This window comes from Lucilia cuprina, chromosome 6, assembly GCF_022045245.1.
Source record: "Lucilia cuprina isolate Lc7/37 chromosome 6, ASM2204524v1, whole genome shotgun sequence".
In the NCBI taxonomy this organism is placed as follows: Eukaryota; Metazoa; Arthropoda; class Insecta; order Diptera; family Calliphoridae; genus Lucilia; species Lucilia cuprina.
This window is the reverse complement of record NC_060954.1, coordinates 42,539,577-42,554,007: the sequence shown is the minus strand read 5'-3', so window position 1 is coordinate 42,554,007 and position 14,431 is coordinate 42,539,577. Positions and strand designations below refer to the sequence as shown.

Below are 14,431 nucleotides of genomic sequence, written 5' to 3'. Positions count from 1 at the left end.
TAGACTGGACTATAGACTAGACTATAGACTAGACTATAGACTAGACTATAGACTAGACTATAGACTAGACTATAGACTAGACTATAGACTAGACTATAGACTAGACTTATGACTAGACTATCGACTAGACTATCTACTAGACTATCGACTAGACTATCTTTTGGAAAATCCTATTAGATTCAGACTTTCTTCGAACCCATATGGGTTTAAAACATAAAAACGTCCAAGATTGAAGTTTCAAATTAAAATTTTTAAATATATTATAGCTATTAGCCTCTAAAAACTTACAAAATTTTATATTAACTATCGTAGCGTCTTAAATAAAAAGTCTATTCAACTTTCAAGTCAAACTTTACTTAAAGTTCATATAAAAACTTTTTAAGGCCGTTATAAAATTCGTTACGCTAATGATTATATATAAATATAAAATTTAACAAAATGGCTTAAAAAAACTGAAAAATGCAATTTTATGTTTGCCAACAAATTGTTTGTGTTATTTGTACGTCATTTACAAATTAAAATAACGTTTTAAAAACAGTTTGTTATTTTTATTTTATTTATTAACGTTGTGTTAATTTCACTTTTAATTTCATTTTTCTTTTTTTATTATTAATTACGTTTTCTTTTGTTAAATATAATAATTTTTCTTTAATGCTTTAATTAATTGCAAAAATGAAGAAAATTTTTATTTTTAATATTTAACAATGATTTGTTGTTGTTGTTTATAATTAATTTAAATGTATTGTTTTGTTGTTGTTTTCATTATTAAAATGAGATTTTTATACAGGTATACGTCAGGAACGACCATCTCATTTGCATCCCGATTCTGTTTATCAGGCGATGAGAGAACGTGGACGTGCTATACCGGCCACACCAACGATACCTATTGTGGAACGTAAAGCATCGCCCAGTAATCCACCACCTCGCATAGTGGAAGGAAGAGTGAGTATTTGTTTAATCTAGGATACATATCACATTAGGTTTTCGAGATATCTTATCATTACGATTCAAGTTTTAGTTATTTCTTTGTGTTTAGTTTACTTTGTCTGACACTGTAAAATATAGATCATATCCAAAATATTAGAGAATGAAAACAATTATAAATATATATGGATGTATAGTGGATGCTATGGATGTATGTATATATAAACAAGAATCATATTGTTTTCTTTGGCTCCTAATCTTTACCCGCCTACAAAATTTTCTTCTCGTTTTTGGTGATACAATTTGCAAAAAGAATAAACTTGAAAGCAGAAAAGACATTACAAAAAAGAAAACAAAAAATATTTCATGATCATGAAAACCGTTTTCGTTAAAAGTCACCAATAATTAATTTCTCTGAATATCAACTACAGTGTATAGTTTAATTATAAATACAGGAGATAAGAAATATAAAATAACTTAAAAATAATTCAAAATGTTTCATCGTCACCTACAAAACTCGCGAATCACTTTTTGAGTCGATTTAGCCATGTCCGTCTGGTCCGTCCGTCTGTGTGTTCATTTGCAAAATAATATGTTACAATGAATCTTATTGAAAATGGTTAAAATTGCCTAGATCCCCCTAAATGCCTCATAATTCTGATATAAGTCTAAATGAGCGGGCCTAATTTGAACCTATCCCTATATAGAGTACCCTTCTGAAAATGATTTAAAGGTCAAAATTAAATTACAAACTCTGTACGATTACATTCTGCATAAATAACTTGAACATAGAAGCAAATCCTTCTGGGGTCCATATTTACCCCTGTAAAGTAATCCACATTTTCAACATATGTAGGTTATCATATTGTCTAAAGACTTCCTTCTAGTTTTACTTTATAAATGTAATGCAGGAAATTTTTTAGATGTACTTATAATTATTTCTATAACTGTAACAAATTTGACAGTTGTATTTGATATTTTCTGATGATTCAAGTTTATTTAAATTTAATGTTAAGGTCTTAATTGCTAAATTTTATTATCGAAAAGGTAAAATAATTTTTTTTTGTAAATGATGTGAAAGATTAGTCAGTGTGAGCCCTCCATTTAAAGGTACGTCAGTGTCATCACCATCCTTAAAAATAAGTACTATACTTTCGTCACTTTGTCCCCTCCATCTTGTTTTTATTTTTCTCTATTATTCACGTTCGGACGGACTATATAAGTAGTGACGGAGTACGTAGACTGGGCAACTACCTAGCAACAGCGTTTTACTCTGAGGGAAGATGTAAACAATTAAGCCATACAGGTATTCTGCGCACTTAATGTTCCCCCGGGGGCATGTTTCCTTGATGAAATCTCAATCTTGGTGTATTACAATCGCTCGGTCTTTCCTTAGAATGATTTGACATGGGGTCTAACCAGAGCTCCAGATAATTTGGTACTACGGGTGTCTAGTTGCCCGCAGGACTTGTCCTGCCTGGTCTTTCGGACTACCAAATATGTCTCTAGGTGCTGTTGCCGAAACAAAAATAATGCAATTTTTCATGGCATCATAAGGGTGGTCATCTTTCGGTATAACCGGAAGATCGATTTCACTTGATGTTGGGAAATCGATCTTTCGGTGATTGCTTTTTCCTTGTCGGGGTGCATTAGACTTGAGCCTATGCAGCCTGTCATTCCGCAACGGGGCTACTATGGCAAGAGATTTGATAGCTCGAGTACTTCAGCAAAGTGCTTGTTCATTGCACATCCATGTACAAAAATTGCCACCTGAGTTCATCATTGAAGGATTCAGGGGAGATGGTAGACCGTTGTCAAGTCTACCTAGCGGATGGAAAAGATGACCGTGAAATATGGCAGTCAAGGCAGGTGTTTACGTTAAGCACTGGATATTCGTGGAACACTTAGGGCGGGTTTCTTACTGCTCACTTAAGCTAGCTTAAGTTTACCTTGTAGTTAGATGAAACTCGGATGAAATTTTTAACCGATAATTGTGTTTTTAGTTAGTTAGTTAGTTTGTTAGTTTGTTAGTTTGTTAGTTTGTTAGTTTGTTAGTTAGTTAGCTAGTTAGTTAGTTAGTTAGTTAGTTAGTTAGTTTGTTTGATAGTTTGTTAGTTTGTTAGTTTGTTAGTTTGTTAGTTTGTTAGTTTGTTAGTTTGTTAGTTTGTTAGTTTGTTAGTTTGTTAGTTTGTTAGTTTGTTAGTTTGTTAGTTTGTTAGTTTGTTAGTTTGTTAGTTTGTTAGTTTGTTAGTTTGTTAGTTTGTTAGTTTGTTAGTTTGTTAGTTTGTTAGTTTGTTAGTTTGTTAGTTAGTGATTGAGTTAGTGAGTGAGTGAATGAGTGAGTGAGTTACTTTATAGTATTACTTTAGTTAGTTTGTTACATTGTAGTATTTCTTTCATTTTTATAGCATTACTTACCTAATTCTTTCTCCCTTTTCAGCCTGGTCCCATACCCGGCATGCGTCCACCTATGGGAGCTGGGGCATTGCATCAACCTCAGGGAAAAGGACAAAATAGTATGGGTATTATAATGCCCTTATATACCATTGGTATTGTTGTATTCTTCGGTTATACTATCATGAAGGTAAGTAACTTAATACATAAATTCTTTTTGTTTGTCTTTTTCCATCCCTCTTAAACAACAACTATAATATCATACAAGTCAATGTTCTATGTTCGTGTGCATTGAGTACTTAAGCAACATTGTATGCAATTCATCCCCATTATGAGTCAAAAATAATTTTTTATTATTGTTTACATATTTCTTATAATTCTCATTCAGTTTATTTTAAGATTTGTATATAATGTTAAGCTTGTTAACGGTTTAATCACTCTGGCTTCTCTTCAGTTGTCGAATAAATCTTTCGCCTTTTACTAAAGATTTCCGTGGAGAGGAGCACTCTAATGAGTCTAAAATAAAATTTTTGCATAGACCTTCCGTTAGGAGGGTCATATAAAATAAATTTCATTAACAATTTTTTGTTAGTTATTTCTGGTAAAACTAATCATTACTAAAATTAGAGGTTTATAAAGATTAAAAGTAATAATTACATTCTAGCTATAGAATATTTATACTTTTTTGATGTATTTTCTTAATCAAGATCATGCTGACACTTTGTCTGTCTATAAATTATGCTAGGTTTGTCTACGAACTAGTGCATATGTACATAGTCTCCTAACTGGTAAACTAGACTACATGTTGAAATTGTATTGTTTAATGTCTGGACTTGCCTATGGACGAATTTATGATTTATTCTTTGAACTAGTCTGTTTATGATGTGTAGTTACCTGTCTATTGGATATTGACTCATTAAAGAACAAATCTATAAACGCCTCTGTACACTAGACTACAAACTACTGCATGGACCTATAATTGCACTAATGTTAAGTGTATTAGTGTACTGACTTGTCTATTAACTTGTCTGTGATTTAGACTATTGACAATTATATTGACTAGTCTAATTACTATGTATTATATTTATTAGATTAGGGGCTAGTCTAGTTCCCTGAAGAGTCTCTAATCTATTACTTATTATATTGTCAATTCTATGAACTTGTCAATTGTTCAGTCTATGATCATCCTATGGACTAGTAACTTGACTTGTCTATATAATAGTCTCTTGACAATTATATGTACTATTTTAGCATCTGTTCTGTGGACTAATCTCAGGACTAGTTTATTTACTAGTTTATGGACTAAACTTTAAGTTTGTAACTTTGTATATAAATACGTTGAATCTACCTTTTTGACAGACGCATAAGATGCGAGAAAGCGTAGAACGCTTGGTGTAGACCTCCAGCTTTACTATTTTCTATAAAAACTAAAATATTGTTTTCTTTTTAATCATTTGCAGATAGTCTTCAAGAAGCAAGTACCGAATGCTCCCTATGGAGCTGCACCCGGTGATCCAAACTTCCGTAAAGAAGTTTTTGGACAAGAAAATGGCCGACATGTTGAGGAATTAAATGGCTCTAAATTGGGTAAGTTTATAGTGATTTGCCATAAAAAAATTATATGTATTTAAGTAGAATTTAAGTTTTTCTTTTCAAGTAGTAAAATAAAATAGTTTATTATTATTTTAAAAAATCCCTTTATATAATGATTACTACATGTATATTCATTTTTAAACAAATAAATGCTCTCAATTTGTAAATTTAAACAAAAAATCAAATATAAATGTCCTCCATAAATGTATTGGTCGAAAAATACAAATACAATTCCTGTTTGCAACAGGTTGGCGGGAACATCAAACAAGTAAGATGAAGCCTTTAAAATTTTTTAATTTTATCATCCTACTACTATTTTCTGAATCATCATCTTAAATGTGTATTAAGTTAATTATTTTTTTCGATTACAAATTGAGTTTTATTTTATTCAATCATTTTTAAAAACTATGTCCTCTGTAAAAGAAAATATTGAAAATATTTGAAAAAAGGAAAAAAATTGAAGCTGCTTTTTATGTAATTTAATTATATATCCGAAATATTGTGTAAATATATTTATATAACCTTATAGTTGTTTTAGATGTTGTTTTTCTTTTTAATATTCAAACACTAGTAACCCTTTTTAATTTTGTAATTTATTTATTATTTTTTAATTTTCCAATTGATGTTGTAACGTAAATTTTGTAAAAAATTTAAAAAAAAAAATATCCCTTATCCCAACAAAAAAATTAAAAACACAATAATTAATAATGTTATGAAAAAAGAAAACAAAGAAATAACAAATCAACCAACTAAATAACAAATTTCTAGGAACTAATCTACCAAGATCAACCGGAGATCTAATACCTCACCAGCCAACGGTGATGCGTGGCAGTGATTTATATAATGCCAGTTTATCGGCTCAAACTGCAGCGACAAATCTGTCCTCTACCCTAAAACAACATCAGTTGCAGCAACAACATCACGATCAGCAAAAACAATTGACTTCGAAACTTATGAATAAGGAAACCGATCAATTGATGGAAATTGAAAAGTTGCGCAAAAAATTGGAGGACACGGAAAAGGCTATGGCCAAATTGATTGCTGAAATGAATTCAGATCAATATGAAGCGAAGGTTAGAGATTTTTGGCAAAAGGTTTCCTCTTTCTGTTTTTTTTTGTTTATTTCTTTTCATTTATAATTATTATTTCCATTTTATTTTTGTTCTATTACATAATTATGATTTTGTAAATATGACATTTAGATATAAACACACGCACACACACATACATACGTACATAGGATAACTAACTATACGATTTGGTCGTTCTAACCTCAATCTTTAATAAAATATATATCGTTATTTAAAGTTGTATATAATGACAAGGCTTGTCACTAGGTTAGTTTATAAACTAGTCAGAAGAGTAGTCTATAGTCTAGTCAAAAGACTAGTTCATAGAATTGCCAATAGACCAGTCTATGGACTAGCCAATAGATCAGTTCATAAACTAGCCTGCATGCAAGTCAATAGACTAGCATGCAGGCCTTTGGATTATTGGTTATTCTGGTCTATAGTCCATAGACATAACAAGAGATTAATCAATAGGCTAATACTTAGCACATATTCTAGTCTATAGACTTGACTGTGCACTAGTCTGGTTTAAAGACTTATCTATCAAATAACCAGTGTAGTTGATAGAATTGTCAAAAGACTAGTCAATGGACTAGCCAATAGTTCAGTTCATAAACTAGTCTGTAGGCAAGTCAATAGACTATTTTGTTGACTCTTTAATAGTCAAAGCCTTTTGTATTTTTTCGTTATTCTAGTCTATAGTCCATAGATTTATGAACAGTTTAGTAAATAGACTAGTACTTAGCACATATTCTAGTCTATACGTTTGACTATTCACTTGTCTGGTCTATAAATTTATCTATGAAATAGCCAATCTAGTCAAAAGACTAGTTCATAGAATTGTCAATAGACTAGTCCATGGACTAGCCAATAGATCAGTTCATAAACAAGCCTGTAGGCAAGCCAATAGACTAGTTTATATACTCTTTAATAGTCTAGGCCTTTAGATTATTGATTTTTCTAGTCTATAGTTCTGGACATATCAACAGTTTAGCAATAGACTAAAACTTAGCACATAGTCCAGTCTATATACTTAACTATGCACTAGTCTGGTATAAAGACTTATCTATGAAATAGCCAATAGATTTATTTATGGAATATTCTGCAGAATTGTCCATAAACTAGACAATAGACTACTAAGTAGATAGATCAACAAATATGTAATATACAACTACATAGACAAGACCACAAAATAGTCCACAGGTCAGTTTATAAACTAGTAAATGGTCTAGTCAAAAGTCTAGTTCATAGAATTGCCAATAGACTAATCCATGGACTAGCCAATTGAGCAGTTTATTAACTAGCCTGTAGGCAAGTCAATGGACTAGTTTGTAGACTCTTAAATAGTCTAGGCCTTTAGGTTATTGATTATTCTAGTCTATAGCCCATAGACATATCAACAGTTTAGTCAATAGACTAATACTTATCACATAGCCTAGTCTATAGGCGTAACTATGCAATAGTCTGGTCTATAGACTTATCTATGAAATAGACATATTCATGGAATATTCTGCAGACTTGTCCATAAACTAGTCAATACACTAGTAAATAAATAGATCAGCAAATAAGTAATATACAACTACATAGACAAGACCGTAGATTAATCCATATACAAATCCGTAGAGTAGATAGATAAGTAGAATAGATTGATCGATTAATGATCAATCAATGCTAGAAATTAAACTTCCCAGCAACTATTTACATTTTAATGCTGTGGCTAAGCAATAGGAGGAAGATCATGATTCTCTGGCCTTTAAGACGCTCAAATGTTCTTTACTAACTACATATATATTCACTTAACTACCTTGTACGCAATCGATGTCGTATCGTTGTAGAGTTGTAAGTATAAATCTTCAAATACAATTTTTTTAAACAAAAACAAATTAATAATAAAATATTACCACATACTACAATACAACCTTACAACAGCGATTGTGAATTTGACAATTAGGTATTTTATGTATATTTTTCCATCTTTTATATATAAATTTTGTAAAAAACTATATTAAGTTTATTTATTTATTTTTATTCTTCTTAATTTTAAGATGGTCGCAATTAATTTTCTAAAACGTCAACAGTTACATCCTTAAAAAAAAAACTCAAAAATATTTTACAATATCAAACATCTTTATAAACTGAAAAATCAAATTAAAAATCATATTACTTAAGTATAGTAAATTTTTTTTTCTATAAAAAAACTTATTTATTTTTATTTTTTTAAATTAATCAGGAATGTTAAGTCCCGCAATCCTTAAAAATGGCATGAAAGTAATTCCATTTCGAGTAACTAACACATAATTCAATGAAAATCCTTGATTTCTCTCGTAAATGACAATTTTCTCTCTCTCTGTTGTAATGTGGCATGTTTTAAGGATATTATCATCAGGCATGGAAAATTGACATTTTAAAATATTACTAACTCATAGACTAGACTATAGACTAGACTAGACTATAGACTAGACTATAGTCTAGACTATAGACTAGACTATGGACTGGACTATAGACTAGAATAAAGACTAGACTAGACTATAGACTAGACTATAGACTTGACTGTAGACTAGACTATAGACTAGACTATAGACTAGACTATAGACTAGACTATAGACTAGACTATAGACTAGACTATAGACTAGACTATAGACTAGACTATAGACTAGACTATAGACTAGACTATAGACTAGACTATAGACTAGACTATAGACTAGACTATAGACTAGACTATAGACTAGACTATAGACTAGACTATAGACTAGACTATAGAGTAGACTATAGACTAGACTATAGAGTAGACTATAGACTAGACTATAGAGTAGACTATAGACTAGACTATAGACTAGACTATAGAGTAGACTATAGACTAGACTATAGACTAGACTATAGCCTACACTATAGACTACACTATAGACTAGACTATAGACTAGACTATAGACTACACTATAGACTAGACTATAGACTATACTATAGACTAGACTATAGACTAGACTATAGACTAGATTATAGACTAGATTATAGACTAGAATATAGACTAGACTATAGACTAGACTATAGACTAGGCTAGACTATAGACTAGACTATAGACTATAGGCTAGACTATAGAATATAGGCTAGACTTTAGACTACAGACTATAGGCTAGACTATAGACTATAGGGCAGACTATAGACTATAGGCTAGACTATAGGCTAGACTATAGGCTAGACTATAGGCTAGACTATAGGCTAGACTATAGGCTAGACTATAGGCTAGACTATGGACTATAGGCTAGACTATAGACTGGACTATAGACTATAGACTGGACTATAGACTAGACTATAGACTAGACTATAGACTAGACTATAGACTAGATTATAGACTAGATTATAGACTATGTACTAGACTATAGACTAGACTAAAGAATAGACTATAGACTAGACTATAGACTGGACTATAGACTAGACTAGACTTTAGACTGGACTATAGACTAGACTAGACTTTAGACTGGACTATATACTCGACTGCAATCTAGTCTATAGACAAGACTACAGATTCGACTTTTGGCTAGTCTAGACTGTAGAACTTTTATGTAGACTACTTCTGAAAGATTTATAAGTTTAAAAAAATATCGAAAATGTCGTAAATCTACCGCGCTATTTTTCGATAACAAAAATTATAAGGTACAGAATTTTCCATGTCTGATCATCACTTTATAAAAACTCTCTTTTTGACTCTTAATAAATTAGTAACTCTCAAGTAATTCTCTTCAGTGTGATAATAGTTTTTTTTTTCTTAAAACTTTTTTAATTAAACTAACAGCAGCATTTCTTTTATTTCTTCTTAAAAGGAAATTTAAATTTCAACTAAAACTTTTATATTTTTTATATAAGAGCTGAGCAGTAAAGGGGACATAATTTTAAAAATGATTTGTGTTTTGTATAAAATGTTTTCTTTAATTGAAATATTAAATTCATGAAAATAAACAATTGCATTTTTTATTGCTTCATCATGTATTTAATTTATTTTTTGTTTATTTTTCTTCTTTTGTTTTTTTTTTTTTGCAAAAACGAAAAAGAAAATAAATTTATTTTTTTTTTGTATTTTTTTTGAAATTATATTTTATATAAATATTTATTTTTTTCTTGTGTTTCTGTTATAAATTTATTTTATAACAAATCAAACGTAGTTGTAACAGCGATACAAGGTTTAATAGATGCTGCTGATGAAGAATTAAAATTACGAGAGACTACGACAACCGATCCATCCAAGGTTAGAGATTAGATCCACCTTTTTAATACCAACCACTAGCAAATCTTTTAACAATCTTTTAACCACAAAAACTAAACAAATAAGATTTTGTGTTTTTTTATTACGAAAAATATCAACTTTTTAACTAAAATACTTTCGTACTAACTTCAATACTTGTAATATTGAAAATTGTTTTCTTTGACCTTTAAGTATTTTTATGTGTTTTCAGTTTTGTGAACGTCTTTTTGAATTTTGTTTTTTAATTATTTTCTTTTTTATGTAATATTCAGTTAATAGTTTGTGCTTTTTATTAAAAATTTAGTGTTTTCTTGTTAAACATTTCATTAAAACATTTTACTAATTCACTCTAATGTATGTAAATTTAGAAAAACTCCAACGAAAATTCGACCACTACGAACCAACAAGATCAACAACAGCAAGAAAACATTTCCAATGGGCATGCAGACATTAATGAGACATCTGGTGATGTTAATGATGATAATAAAACTAGAGTAGATGACCTAAAGGCAACGGATGATAAACGCAAAAAGAGAGAAGGCAGTACTGATCGTACAGTATCGGTAAGTAATAACAATACACATTATTTGTAAAATTATTAAAAAAATATTTCAAAATTATAGTATTGGATTCTTGTTTGAATTTTAAGAAATTATTGTAAAATTAAAAACAAATTCAAAATTTTAATTTGGCTCTTTTTCTTTATTTTATTATTTTAATTTTTTAAATTCTTAATTTAATTATTTTTATTTAAAGGTTCTTGGAATGGAAATAACCGCTAGTTGTGAGGGTGGCCATAAATGGTCTGGTCGTCCTCCAACTCCAGTGTTATTATCCCACCATGAACATGTAAGTTTCTGTGTCTATGAACTAGTCACTAGTTTCAAATAGAGCTTATAATGTAATCATTGCTATAGTTCAGGCTACTGTTGTATTTAAGATCCTACTCGACTATATAGACTTCAGACTATAGTTAATACTATATTCGATACTCAACTCTAGACTGAAGTGGAATGAACTAGAGTTGATCTACAACTGAAGTAGAATTGAACAATAACGGAACTAGAACTGAACTAGAACTAAACTAGAACTGAACTGGAACTGAACTAGAACTGAACTAGAACTGAACTAGAACTGAACTAGAACTGAACTAGAACTGAACTAGAACTGAACTAGAACTGAACTAGAACTGAACTAGAACTGAACTAGAACTGAACTCGAACTGAACTAGAACTGAACTAGAACTGAACTAGAACTGAACAAAAACTGAAACTGAACTAGAACCGAACTAGAACTAAGCTAGAACCGAACTAGAACTCAACTATAAAATTTGATAATTTTCTTCTTATTAGAACTTTAATAAGAAGTTTAATCAACACCTATTTCATTTATTTAACTAGCTGATTAAAAAACTAATATTCTTTTCATAATGTACTCTTCTCAGAAAATAATTTTAGCAATATTATCCAAATTTATTTTAAAACAACTTTTAAATTATTCATCAATCCAACATAAAGCATATAGTGCGGGTGGTTCATTTCTTAGGAATCAATCAATAAAAAAAACTCAATTTATGTTTTCGTATTGTATAAAGAAAATTCCTTATTTAATGTAAATGCTATCGTGTATGTTTCCCACATAACCATGTAATATTTTCTTTTATTTGTTTAATTTACTGGGCATTAATCATTTCTCTCTTTCTTGAGTTTTGTGGTAACCGGCATTCCATTAAGAATGAGTCATTTAAACGACACGAAAGAATTTCATCCAAGTCAAATACAACATGGCTTAAACCATCATAAACAAAAAAAGTGTTAAACGGCGACACAGCCGACCAAGTTAACAATAAAATTACAAAAAAAAAAACTTTAAAATCGTAAAAAACTACAATAAGAAAATAAATAAAAAAATACCTTTAAAAAAACTGATTGTTTTCACAGTTGAAAAAATGACCAGCACAACAACTGGGCCAAATAAAATAAAAATTATAGACTTAGGTCTGCATATACAGCAACAACTATAGAAATAACAAATTATAGCGGTAGAAATGTTTTATATATAAAAGAGATACCTACACCTAGGTCACGTACAACGGTTTTTATTTTTGTTAAAAGTGTAATAGAATTTTAATATTATCATGGTAAATAATTTTTACTGCTCGAATAGATGTTTAGATAATAGACACCTTTTGGAACATCTTGGTTATTTATATTTTCCATAGTTTTTGTTCTCATGAGTCTAAATTATAAAAAATATAAATTTCGACCATTTTATTTCATACTACTTGAAACTCTGTTCCACAAGTGATTAGTGTATTCTGAAACTTTCGGTTACCTTCAGTTTTTTGTGTGTGTGTGTGTCTTACGACAGATACTTGAGTTGCTGCTGTGGGTCTTAAAGTTAAGCTGTTTTGTTGTTTCAGTTTTTATGCTCGCTTTACTTTTGCACCAGAGCTGACTGGTTCTACTGTGTTTTATTTTTAAGAAAAATATTGCGTTGTAAGTAGTTTTTGGTTTATGTTTCTGGTAAATATTGCAGTTATTGTCGTTATTTTTTTCTGTTGACTTTGGAAAAAGTTTTTGGTATTTAAAATTTCACTTTGTTTTTTCGTCATTTAGTTTTTTTTTGAATATTTTTTTTTAATTCTCTTTAAAGGCGACAAAAATCTGCAGATATAATCAAAATTTTGTGAATATGAGTATGTAAATTATTATTTTTGTTTAAATATGCCAACTGAATCATAATTTGAATTTTTCTTTTGTTTATTGTAAAAGATTCCTGGAAAAAGAGTTAATAAATTAAATTTTTTGAAGTTGATCAAGAACGGATCTGAAATTGAGTTTAAAGTTTAAAGTTTAAACTTTAACCTTAAACTGAACTAGAACTGAACTAGAACTGAACTAGAACTGAACTAGAACTGAACTAGAACTGAACTAGAACTGAACTAGAACTGAACTAGAACTGAACTAGAACTGAACTAGAATTGAACTAGAACTGAACTAGAACTGATCTAGAACTGAACTAGAACTGAACTAGAACTGAACTAGAACTGAACTAGAACTGAACTAGAATTGAAGTAGAACTGAACTAGAACTAAAGTAGAACTGAACTAGAAATGAAGTGATCTAAATAACATATATTTTAATTTTTATTTATTTTTTTTTAATTTTTATATTTTTTTTGAAAATCTAATGCTAACAAATGCTTACATTATTCACAAAGCTGCAAGTCATTTTTAAAATCTTATAATATCTATTTCTAATTACTACACAACTTCAAAATTAAAATCATATATAATTTAGCCTTAAACGGTTTTCTTTTCCACCACACTCTTCCTACTGCAATCACTTGACCATGGCAAATGAATGATAGACAATAAAAGCAACGTCCAACCGGAAGTTATATTAACATATTTATGTGATCTTTAATTTCAATTTCATTTGAAAATCTCTTCTCATTACCATATTAAAGTGAAATTTTTAGTTTTGCCGCCGTAAGTGAAATGAAATTAATCAAAATATTTTAAAAGTTTTCGGAAGTTGTAACCATAAATATGAGTTGAGTACACAATTACACCAGTTGCAGTACATGTGTTTAATTTTAAACAACAAAAAGAAAAAGCATTATTTTATTCCGGTGAATGTAAATAAATTTATTTGGTTTATTTTTGTTTATTACATATTATCTTTTTGTTTTTAGTTTTTCTTTAATCATTGAATGTAGAGACTTAAGCGCGTACATTGCTTGTAATCGTCGTGGTAATCTGAGGCACAGCTGGATTTCATATTATACTTGACTTGAGTGTCTATAGATTAATATTTTTGTTGTTGTTGTATTTCGAACTTAATAAGCTTTCCATGCTCTACTCACCTTGATCTTTAATAAGCCAAACAAATAACAACAACCATATGATCAACATCATCATTTACATACGTTGCACATGTGTTTGAAAAATTTAAAAAAAAACTGTTGCTGATTTGATGTTTGCAGGCATTAATACTTCTTTTCACATTTGATTAATTTTTGCAAGCTTCTATATAATTGATTAGTTTTTGTAAGCTTTTATATAATTGATCATTCTTTGAACCGTTCTTTAAAATTGAATTAGAACTGAACTAGTACTGAACTAGAACTGAACTAGAACTGAACTAGAACTAAACTAGAACTGAACTAGAACTGAACTAGAACTGAACTAGAACTGAACTAGAACTGA

General features: G+C 29.7%; 1 protein-coding gene and 1 non-coding gene across 12 annotated transcripts in view; both read left to right on the top strand.

Moving 5' to 3' along the window:
* Positions 1 to 14,431, top strand: part of LOC111687629 — a 38,350-nt gene that overhangs the window by 4,801 nt on the left and 19,118 nt on the right. For 3 of the 11 annotated variants that reach the window (XM_046954308.1, XM_046954311.1, XM_046954307.1), the window contains 7 exons: positions 788 to 942; positions 3,365 to 3,508; positions 4,779 to 4,905; positions 5,159 to 5,179; positions 5,680 to 5,984; positions 10,587 to 10,781; positions 10,975 to 11,067. In XM_046954308.1, the coding sequence (XP_046810264.1) occupies positions 788 to 942; positions 3,365 to 3,508; positions 4,779 to 4,905; positions 5,159 to 5,179; positions 5,680 to 5,984; positions 10,587 to 10,781; positions 10,975 to 11,067 (1,040 nt within the window). Of the gene's footprint in view, positions 1 to 787; positions 943 to 3,364; positions 3,509 to 4,778; positions 4,906 to 5,158; positions 5,180 to 5,679; positions 5,985 to 8,026; positions 8,087 to 10,138; positions 10,222 to 10,586; positions 10,782 to 10,974; positions 11,068 to 14,431 lie in introns of those variants that run through there. The other 8 variants (XM_046954314.1, XM_046954312.1, XM_023450087.2 and 5 more) reach the window with 6 other exon arrangements.
* On the top strand, positions 3,753 to 3,874 carry LOC111687631. Its single transcript, XR_002762829.1, has one exon. It is a non-coding gene; the product is annotated as a U5 spliceosomal RNA (small nuclear RNA).